The sequence below is a fragment of the Pteropus vampyrus genome, unplaced genomic scaffold (genome assembly GCF_000151845.1).
Source record: "Pteropus vampyrus isolate Shadow unplaced genomic scaffold, Pvam_2.0 Scaffold67, whole genome shotgun sequence".
NCBI classification, from domain to species: domain Eukaryota; kingdom Metazoa; phylum Chordata; class Mammalia; order Chiroptera; family Pteropodidae; genus Pteropus; species Pteropus vampyrus.
The window spans coordinates 7,133,255-7,144,837 of NW_011888848.1; the positions used below are offsets into that span (position 1 = coordinate 7,133,255).

The window sequence follows — 11,583 nt, forward strand, 5'->3', positions numbered from 1 at the left end:
TCTGCTGTGGAAGAGCACAGCGAGGAGCCCTTGTATTTCCTGAAAGGAATATTCGTGGAGAGATTGGCGTTGGAGGAGTGTATGAGGATAAGCTGGATTCCACTGAGGAGAGAATGGTGGTGAAGGCATTCCTGGAAGCTGAGAAATCATCAAGAACACAGTCACACAATTCTAAGAGCAACATTATATGGGATGCTGGTTAAGTGCCAGGAGCCATGCCCCATGCTGTACGCACTTGATAGGAATCCACACAGCAATCTTGCAAGGTCAGGTTGACCTCAGTGAGAAAATTGAAACTGAGAGAGGCTAAGTAGCTTGTCCAAACTTAGTAAGCAGCACTAATGAGAGTCTGATTTGAAAGTGAACTATGTAGTCAATGAATTCCAAGTATTTAAAGGAGTTGGATAGTGAGGCATGAAGGTGAATGAGGAATCTAGTAAAAAAATGAGGCTGAAAATGTGTTTAAATCCAAATCCTTGATGGCCTTGAGTACCATGGTAAAGCATTTAATTTTTTGTACGTAGGAAATGAGGAGTCAAGGAATGGTTTTCATGAGATGAGAGGCAGCTGTTATCCAAGTTTAGATATTGTATATTAATGATAGTATAGAGATTGGATAACAAGATGACTTAGTGGTGTCGAAAGAATATGAAGCTTCTCTGGCCAGGGTGTAGTGGGCAGTGGACCCCAGAAAAACAAGGAAACACACTCCGTAGTTTTTCAGGAGTGATAAGTGCTTTAGATAAATAAAATACATAAGGGGAGATAGAGAATATAGAAGGTGCATGTTATTTTAAACAGCATTCTCAAGGATGTCCTCATGATAGAAGGGGATGCATGAGCAGACCTGAAGGCAGAGAGTGAGTGAGCCATGCAGATGTCAGAGGAAGAGTGTGAGAAAACAACTGCAGAGCCCTGAGATGTGGAGGTGCTGGGTATATATTTGAAGAGTGCTAATGAAAGTAGACACTAGTAGGAAATACAATCCAAGAGATGCATGAGGATGGAGGAGTGTGGGTTGAGGGCTAGTTTTTAAGGCTCTTGTCAAATCTAAAGATTTCGCCTTTCGCTCTTAATGAGAGAAGAAGCCACTGGAGAGTTTTGAATAGAGGATCTGCTTAGGTATTAAAAGGCTCAGTGTGGCTGCTACACTGAGAATAGTTATGGCGGGGAGCGGGGGGCAGTTGGAGGGTGGGCGTGTTATGGGGATGGAAGGGTAAGAGCTTGATGAGGATAGAGCAGAAAGACTAGTCTGAGACTGCTAGAACAATCAGGGAAGAGATGCTGGTGGTTAGCAAAAGAAATCAGTCACAAAAGGCCACATGTGTGATTTCATTTATATGAAATCTAGAAGAAACAAAGCTACAGAAAGTTGCTTAGTAGTTTGACAGGACTGAAAAAAAATGAGATGTGATCTCTAATGGACAAAGAATCTCTTTTTGGGGTGATGAAAATGTTCTAAAATTGACTACGGTGATGGTTTCACAACTATGTAAATATACTAAAACCGTTGGTTGAATCGCACACTTAAAATGAGCAAATTGTATGGTATGTTAATTATATTTCAATGAAGCTGTTTTTTAAAAAAGAGATGAGAAAGTAGTATTGTGAGAAGTAGTAAAATACTGAAACTATTTTGAGGGTGGAGCCATCAGATTTGCTGACCGAATAGATGTGACATGAGAGGATAAAAGCAGTTAAAGAGCAAGTCTTCAAGCATAACTAAAAGATGGAGTTGAAGAAAGATTTTGGAAGGAGCAGGTTTGAGGGGGCAGTTTAAGAATTATGTTTGAGTCATGTTAGACATAAAAATGTGGAGTAAGTAGTTGCACATATTATAAACATTGGATATATAAAAAATGTTAACTTGTTTGGGTTATATAGGATTACAGTGTCTACTGTGTGGAAAGATATGAGATTATTCCTATTTCATGGTTATTTAAGCATCATGTTAATACTATGCTGTCATTAATAAAGATAATTGAAATACTGATGTACCTAAAACTAATTGTAAAACATTTGTCATAGTGAGTAATAAAATGATTTTATATTAGCAAATCATTAGAGGAAAGAAGCCACTGAAAAGAAAAGCTGGGAAATTTTACCAGTTGCATCGTTGACTAGTTGCCATTATTTTGCATGTTTATCATGTAATATCAGAATTCTTTAACAGCCCCCTGTATCTAACTCCTAGTTTCCTAATCCATAGATGGATTTTTTTTTAATCTCCGATAAACTCTCTGGTTTTCTCTCCCAAATTAAATCAGCTTCATTTGTTTTTGCTGAGCCTAGGCTGAAAACCTTACAGGATGCCCAGCAAACACTCTGTGTTGTAATGCCTGCTTACTAAATCAGAACTGTTTTCTGTTTCTTCAATATTCAGAAGAGATTTAACCAACACAATGGCGTAATTGTAAATTTTACCTTAGTCATGTCATTCACATATCATTACTTATGTACGAACTTAAAAATATATAGTATGTTTTAAGTTAAAAAAAATCCACAGAGCCAAGATAGATGTAAATGTGAGTTGTTATATGCATTTTTTCTTTCAAGTATTCTTTTTTCCTTAAAGTAAAACGTAATGCCCTTCCCCCTCCCCAATATTGTGCCTTTCCAGAGAAGAGAGTGAGAGTGTGCTGACGCTGAAAGGCCTGACCCCCACGGGCATGCTCCCCAGCGGAGTGCTTTCTGGAGGGAAGCAAACACTGCAAAGCGGTAAGTGGGCCCATTGGTATAACTGTATGTCTGGAGCATCTCAGTCAGCTGTGTCATTAGATCCCTGAGTTATTCATTCATTTAAGATCGGTCTTAGTCTTAAGTTCTTCTTGGCTCAAAGAAGGACTGAAACCCCATATCAGCTTGACCAACACAATAGCTTCTTCATTCACTGGAATGGAGTCTTTACCCAACCCTGTACTTCTTCATTTACATATTAATCACAATTCAGCCTTCTCTGTAATAGACAGCTCATTTAGGTTGCTTACGCACACAATAGGTTTGACCACTTTGAGTCAATTAGTTGCTAAAACAAATTTTTAATTACATTTTTACTAAATATTCTGGTTATTTACTTGATAGACAAAATACACACACACACACACACACACACACACACACACACACACACACACACACACACACACACACACACTCATATCCCTCAGTCTAGATTTCAGTGGAAAATGGAGGGAAGAATATAAAAAGTGTGATTTCATTATCTGCTTAAATAGAAAGTGGGAGTCATATATGTCTTTTTCTGATTTATACACTCAAAACATAGTTGAGTAGAACCACGTTTTATTTTTGGAAATGAAAACATTTCTTTTAAAATAGAGATGTTGTATTAAAATCTTTAGCTTTCTTGGACAAGTGCTGTTCAATAGAACTTTTTGGAAATTTCTGTATCTGTACAGAAACCACTGGCAACATGTGGCCTATTGGACACTTGAAATATAGCTAGTACAACTGAGAAACCGAGTGCTTTATTTTTTTCTAATTTTCATTAATTCGATCTAAATTGCCACATGTAGCTAGTGGCTACCATATTAGATAGCATGGTACTATACACTCTTTTACTTTTGTTACTTTTGTTATCTAATATTATCATTAATTAGAGTCTAGTTTTAACAATGCTTTATGGAAATTTTGCTGTTAGATTAGACTTTAACAGAAAAAAATGAAAACAAAAATATACTGTAACATTTTCAAAGCAATCTTAGCCTCTTGCTTATTTTCCTATATCTTTCCCTGAACCTTTTTTTTCCTATCCCTATCTCTCAATCTAGAAGATTCAGATGTTCTTACAATTACATTATTTAGACATACCTCTTTTACATAGAGTAATGTTTAACTTCATGAATGTGGTGCTAAGTGATCACATCCTAGCAGCATCACTCTAATTTTCTTCATATTCATATGAATTTATTCTAAAATCAATATTTTTCAGTTTCCACAAAAAGAGAAAATTTTCTAAATGAAGGTAGGAAAATATATGAAACTGAAGTAAATTCTCCCTTTATAGCTAAAAATTATTTTAATAACTTTTTAAAAAACACAAAATAATTCTTCCCACCAAAGTGAACGCGCTCTCAAAACATTAGCATAAATGGATCTTTTATACTCATAGAATGCACAACTACCTAATTGACTGAAATCTGCATAGTTTTTGATGAGCACATTTTAAGGTACTCTAAGTGTATTATCAGAAACTATGACTACATTTGTTTAAGAAGGATACATTTAATAACGGGCAGTACATATTTCTATTATGTCGTGCTGGTATGGTTCCACATATTTTGCTTTACTTGTAAACCTAAGTTATTTAAGTTATTACAATTCTTAGTTTTGTTTCCAGATTTTTACTTGTACTTTAACTTAGATTATTCTGTTCTTTTCTGTTACTTTATTTTAAATCCACCGTTTGTGTTATTTTGTGTTGGATTCACACACACACATAAACCCACATGCGCAAAGCAGACAAAAGGGTTGGAACGTCATTAGTCCTGAGAATTTGAAAACTCAGAATATATTTTAAACCACATATATTAATGCAACTTCAAATTCCATTATCTGATGCCCTTCAGTTTGTCAGAAGGAGAAACTACTTCAAGCTTTACTATTCTCCATGGTGATAATCATCATACTTTCTTATTAGAAGGAATTTAGAATGCAGTGTAAGTAAATTGTAGTGCACATTTGGCAGTTGCCCTAGATTTAAAACCTTAAATTATAAGAAATATGCAAATTAAAGTCAAGGGATAGAATTTTAATAGTACACATTTTGGAATTACAGAGACGTTTTGCATGTTAGCACTTAATTAGGGAAATATCAACTACCTTGATGGCATAGAAAGACTCATACACCTGTGCAGTGTAAATAGACCCTAACCTTATTATAAAAGTTGCTGATAAAGCAATAGGCTTTTAAAGTTTTGCCTCAGAAGTATGCTGATCTTTCTGTATTTGAGCAGCCTTTTCTTTAAAGTGCTGATAGAATTATTGCTGCTATTGGCATATTACCACTTGATTGTAACATTTCAAGAATTTTGTTCCCAAAATGATATTCCAGTAAGAAAAACTGATTTTAAATTGGATTACTTGGCAAAAGAAATCCAGACTATATGATTCTCTTCCTTTACTCTTTCTCCTTCACCACTCTAATAATGCTCAGTGTTTGTCTTTAAAGAATCACAGGCATTATCAACTCACATACATTAATTTTATTCTTCCTCTAAATTTACACCCTCTTGCTTTTCCATTGCACTAGGCTATTTAATATGAAATAGTATGAATTACTCCACTGACATGGCACAATTCAAGTTCTGCCATTTACTCTGGCATTTTAAAACTACATATCACCATCCATAGGAGTGGTTTTCTTGAAATTTGTGTGAGTCAAATGCACATTTTAGACTGACTTGGCCCCTTATCGATTCAATCTAAATAAAAGAAAACTCTCCCTTTTTCCTAAGGGGTTAATCATTTTGTCATTTATTTAGTGAGCAAAAACCAAAACAGTTCACTCAGAGAGGTATGTCCATCTCATAAGTTAAACTTATCATTTTATTGTTTCTTCTTCTTTTTCTTTCTTTTTTCTTTTTTTTTTTTTTTTTTAGCATTTCTGTTTTGTTTGTCTGTGCCAGAATCCAGCACTTACAGGAACATGAATTCTCCTAGCTCCCTTGATCGTCACTGATTTGTTCTTAGAATTAAAAATCCTCTGCTCATTTTTCTCATTCATTTTGCACTCCCTTTCTTCTCTTCAGCTACTGTTGAGGCTATTGAGGCTGATGAAGGTAAATTGGCCAGTCCCCTTTCTGTTGTACCTGCAACAGATAAGGGCTCTGCTGGGTGTATTCATTTATTTTATTTTATTTTTTTGCTGTAGCTTGTACAGAGTGTGTGGGTGTTGGGCTAACAGTTGTGGCTCAGTATTAACCAAAATGTTCTTGCTTTAAAGGGGAAAATGTCCTTTTATGGTTTGTTTGTTTGTTTTTTTTTCCCTTAAAGCTATGTTTGACTTTGTATACAATGAACCTAGGATAATCACAGAAAACAAAAGGATTATATATCTTGAAAGATGTGGGGTGGGGGTTATGGCAGCTGTTTTGACAAATGACGCATAAAACAATATTCTTTGAGCTGAACCATGTCCCTCCCTTAAATCACTTCAGTCAGCATTGAAAAGGAGAGAATAAAAATAGCTTTATGAATTCTAGTCTTCAGAAGTTTCTAGCAAGAAAAAAATGTTTATTGGAATGGTGCTTTGTTGTAGTTAAACATTAATTTATGTCTCTAAAAAATATTCCAACCCGAGACAGCTGTGTATGAGATAAACGGTTCTGCTACTCTTATCAAATTTGAACCTATTGGTATTTGTAGTACAGTTAGCATCAACAAAGTGGCTGTGGAAGTGGCCACAGGTAATAAAAACAGTGACGATGGAGTAGCCACTCAATGGATTAACGTTTACAGAGTGTCTGTTTTGCTCCAGGCACTGTGCTAGTTGCAGGAGAAATCAAGACATGTCTATCACCAACTGTCCTGGTACTGCTCAAGGACAATAGACTTGGCCCTTGAGCAATTATTTTTTAATTGAATGCTTTTTAAATGTATAGTTATGAGAGAAATGCATTTCAATATAGTTTTTAATATCTTTATACTATACCCTCTGGAAATTTTAAAAAGAATAATTTGAAGTTCCCCTTTAAAACAAAATTTTTCAGTTGTATTTTGTTCTTGCAAAATAACTTTTTATTTTTCCCAAAATTGTGTGTATCTAGTTCTTTGATATGATGTAAAAAGTGCCACTTTAGATTCTTTAATTTGTCCGTGATTTGGATATGGTGGGGGAAATGATAGCACTGTAAGAGAAAATACAACTGCTTCCTAAATAGCAGTGAATAAACTGCTATTTATGTGGGAATTTTCTATTCCTCTTGGCAAATTCTAATCTGCAGTGTGCATTCTTGTTGATAGTTTGGCTGTTTTCTGTGGTTTCTGTGACTCTGTGTTGTGTTAAGTATACTACCAATGTAAATTGCTAATACCCATTGTCTGACCAGCAACTACAGCAGAGCACATTCTTCCATACCAGGCTAGACAAAAAAGGTTAGAAATGGAGCCCCATTCTGAACGTATTCATTGTTCTAACTAGATTTTGAATTTCTACACTCTCACCTTATTGGCTTTTAAAACCTAGAGATTTCCACTTTTATCATTGAAATTAATAAAATCGTGTTTTAAATTATGATGAACTTTTTATATTTACTAATTATGATGAAATTGTATTTGCCATAGTTTAGAAAAAGAACACTACCACTTTGTGCAATTGTTTTGTCCCTCCAAATAATCGAGTTAGTTTTCAGGGTGGGTGCTCATTAGACAGCTCTATTATTTTATAATTTATTACTAAATTAGAGAAGAATTAAGAAGCTTTGCTTTGGGCCTTGGTCTTTCTCCATTTCCCCATCTTCTTCCTCCCACAGTTGACTAATCACCATGATGCTAACCTTTAAAATGCAGAGGGGGAACAAACTATTTCTCATCGTTTAATGAGTTTAGAAGCAACCGTGTATATCTTTTAAGAATCTCATCCATACTAATCAAAGGCACTGCACATTTGTGTAGGAGTGGCTGGCAAAGGTTCAGCTTGAAACTACTTTCCTTTTTTTTCCCCAAATATGGCAGTGGGGGATGGGGACTAGGGGAGATAAAGGTACCATGAAATTGTCCTTAATCAGCCATGGAGATGCAGCCCAGTTCAGCATTGGTGATTGGCCCTTCAGTATCTGGCTTGCACTTCACAGGGAAGTAAAGCAAACTGATGTCATTGGTTCCCCATTTACATACTTTATTTTCAGCGTACTGATTGGTGCACCCACTGGAGAAATCATTAAGTTTCTTGCATAAACACCTTACCTATTTCTGGAGCACACTAAAGGTTACTGGGGAAAAAAATCAAATGTCAATGCTCCCCCTTTGAGAATTCCATGTTTTCATTGAATAGGGCCCAAACCAGCCCTATTCATTCTTGCTAAAAGTCATGAAAGGCATTTTCCCCGTGTTATTCTTGAACCATCGCTATGTCTACATTGACCTACCAAAAAAGAGTTTTCCTTTAATTTAGACAGGAATGGATACCAGATGAACATCAGTTTGGCCTGTTCACTGCTGAAGGGCGGACAAGTTTTCTACTTAGTGATCTGATCTTGATTTTTCTGGGTTCCTCGTATGGTGTCACCAACTCCACATGCTTCCAAAGTTGACTGCAGAAGTGGGAGTTTGTAATTTTATTTTTTTCATGCCATCATCGAGTTGTTTTCTGGAAGAGCCTGTCTGGGATTCTGAGCTGGCATGAAAATGCCCCAAGTTAATTCCTTGTATCTTCTTTTAGCTTCTGCTCTAAACTTATGACCAGAATTTTAGGTATATCTGCCTCAGTGATTCTACTGACGTTGCTATTACTAGCTGAGTGGAATAGTAAATATAGGGCTATGTTCCAGTCTGCCTGAGTCAGGGTGTTGGATGCAGGAATTCAGCTAATGATGTGGCCAGTTGGTGCTGTGCTGGGTCTAGAGACCTATCCCTGGTAGCATCATTCCTCCTTACATATCCATTTCGGATTTTGTTGATCTAAACTTTCATGAAGACGAGAAATGTTTTCATCTTACTAACTTGAAGAGGACATTTTGGTTGGCAAGAGACATTGGCTGTTTTCAAACCTTTTGGTTACCTTCAGGTATGGTAAGGAGTCTGTTGTGTTGTGTTCAGGTCCCGTCACTTGTTCTCTACTAAAGGATTCCCTCTCTCACTGCGAAATCTCTAACATCACCTGGTGCAACAGCCGCGCCTTTTGTCTTCCTCTGGCTAACCTGATTTTTCTTTTTTTAATGGTTTTCTGTTTAGCTATCAAAGGATTTTCACCACAACATAAGATCACTAGCTTCGAGGAGGCCAAGGGCTTAGACCGAATTAACGAGAGGATGCCACCTCGCAGAGATGCCATGCCCTCTGACGCCAACCTTAACTCCATCAACAAGGCTCTCGCCTCAGAGACTAACGGCACGGACAGCAATGGCAGTAATAGCAGCAATATTCAGTGACCACTTCCTGTTCACTCTTTTATTTGTTTCTTTCTTTTTTTCTCTTTTCCTTTCTTTTTTCTTTTTTCTTTCTTTCTTTTCTCTTTCTTCCTTTTTTCTTTCTTTGTGTTTTATGGTTTTTTGTTGGGGTTTTTTTTGGAGCTGCAGGGCATGGTGGGGATTGCTGCATATCAGCAGTTGGATGTTCTTGCCTCTGAAGGTAGCTTATTTGCTGTAGGGGCCAGGAATTGGATTCAGTTTACACTATCATTAAAAAAGAGGGAGAGATATAATAAATTATATTTTGGTGGGGATGGTGATTAAACACCTCTTTTGGGTAATGCCTTTTAAAAATGCTTATAGAAAAAAAATAAAAAGAAAGCTAATGCTAGTATATACTGCGATGTTAGGGAGTGAACATGTTTTCCTACTGCATTGGGGACTTCTAGATAGGTTAAAGATAGGTCTTTTATTATGTTACTGGACACGAAAACTTTGTCTAATTTCTTACTCTATTGTACGTTTACAGTTGCAGCACTAAAAATGGATGACATCAAACATTTTTAACAAAATGATGTATAAACTAAATAAGGACTATTTATTGATAATGTTTTGCTACTCTTGTCAGACAATGGCTATAAAATGAATTAGGCAGTCTTAAAAAAAAAAACAGAAAAAGAAAAAAAAAAAAGAATGTTGCAAATTTATTAAAATGCCAAAAAGGACAGTTTAATTTTGTACAGATTATGCTTACCTCAGGTTTCTTTAGTGTGCTTGAATGCCCTTTTTTCAATATAACACATTAATTTAGCAATGAAAATCTTTTTGTTTCTTTTCTTTAAGTTTAAAAAACTGGAATAATTACATCCATCTTTTTTTGCTGTTTATATTTAGGGATTTTTGTTGATAAATCAAGTCTTGGTTGTGGCTTGCTGAATTAAATATTTATGAGTGGTGCATTTTTAAGTATAGTGAACAAGACACCATATTAAGTACAGTGATAAAGCATCTATATTCTGTAAAAAAAAAAAAATCTGCCTATGCATGTTTTTTAAGAAAAAAAAATGGCTGTATCGGCCTGTATGGGACTGTAATGCGCTTAGTGGTCTGACATATACTGGAAATGTATGTATACTGGCGTACTTTATATTCTCTAAAATGCTTAATGCCTTTGAAATTTTGTAATCAAAAAAAGCTTTGAAAAAATCTAAAGGGGAGAGTATTCTTAAAAGTTTTTAACATAAGCTTGTCAGTGCACATATAGCCGGTTAGCATGTTTAGCAACCTTGTGAAATTTAAATAAGTTTGTAGTTACATGTGAAACTCTAAATGCATGGTAACTGTTAATGTCATAACGATTTAGTTATTTTGTTCTGTTCTGTCATGTGCCACACACTATGTACTTTTTTCACTTTTTTCCCTTTGTATATCAGTTACGGGTTACAACTGGTTCATTCTGAAAACAACAACAAAAGTCCATTCATATTTTTTAACAATTGTATAAGTGCCCAAGTAATTCACTACAGCCTAAAGCCTTGCCTTTGTAATTTGACTTCTGAAATGTTGGCAATCAAAGCATGCACTTGTAACAATGAAAAAGAAAAAGCATTTTATATTACTACTCAATAAAATGTGCATGAACTTAAAAAATTCTCATCCTTTCACTGAGTCTGCTGAAGGGATTTCTGTGCACAACCACCATGCTGTCTTCTAGGTGCTGGGCCCACCACCGTTCATCACGGAATTGCTCTCAGAGGCTTCCCCGAGGGCTTCGTGATCTACAGTGCGGTGCCTACTTCCGCTATAAGAAGCTTGGTGGCTTTGTGTCTCGAATCAGACAAGAGAAATATATTTAAAGAGCAAATGCCATCTTCTGGCTCCCTCGAGTGTGGGAGCCAGTTAAGAAACTATAGCATTCCTTTTTATTGAAAAAAAAAAAAAACGAAATTTGTTATCAGGTTGTTTCAGTTGTATTGGATGCCCTATCTGCTAAAGCAAAAAGAACTAAGCTACTAAGTGCATTTTCATCACAAAAGAGAGTTGCATTTGTATTGATATAAAATTTGTATACCGGCGCTTCAGCTAATATCTAATCACCTGAAGATTTAAGATACACCAAATTTCAGTTTGTTTCTAACATTGTTCATTTTCAGTGCACTTTGTTTTATGTAATAAAGTATGCCTGTTATATGAAATAATAAGAATATGGCAATTAGTGCTATAGTGTACCAAAACAAAGATGTTCTAGATATATTCTCTGACAAAGACTATCCCAAATTTATTTTAATGAATCCATACACTTTTTCCCCCTGTGGATATTTTCTTCCTAAAAAAATGACATTCAAAGAAAATATTTAGATGCAACTTATTAGAATGATGTGAAAGACATGATAATTCTGGTACCAAGGTGTTTATTTTCTTTCTTATATCTGCAGAGAAAATATCCTGACAAAAAAAAAAATCTTTTTTTGGATTCTTTTCTTTTACAAATTGTGCT

General features: G+C 35.6%; 1 protein-coding gene across 3 annotated transcripts in view; it reads left to right on the top strand.

Moving 5' to 3' along the window:
* PPP3CA (protein phosphatase 3 catalytic subunit alpha) overlaps positions 1–11,080 on the top strand; it is a 310,822-nt gene extending 299,742 nt beyond the window's left edge. For all 3 annotated transcript variants that reach the window (XM_023531395.1, XM_011361515.1, XM_023531396.1), the window contains exons 12-13: positions 2,621–2,718; positions 8,911–11,080. In XM_023531395.1, coding sequence (XP_023387163.1) covers positions 2,621–2,718; positions 8,911–9,107 — 295 coding nt within the window. In that variant the 3' untranslated portion in view covers positions 9,108–11,080. The remainder of the gene's footprint in view (positions 1–2,620; positions 2,719–8,910) is intronic.
* Positions 11,081–11,583: the final 503 nt, after the last annotated feature.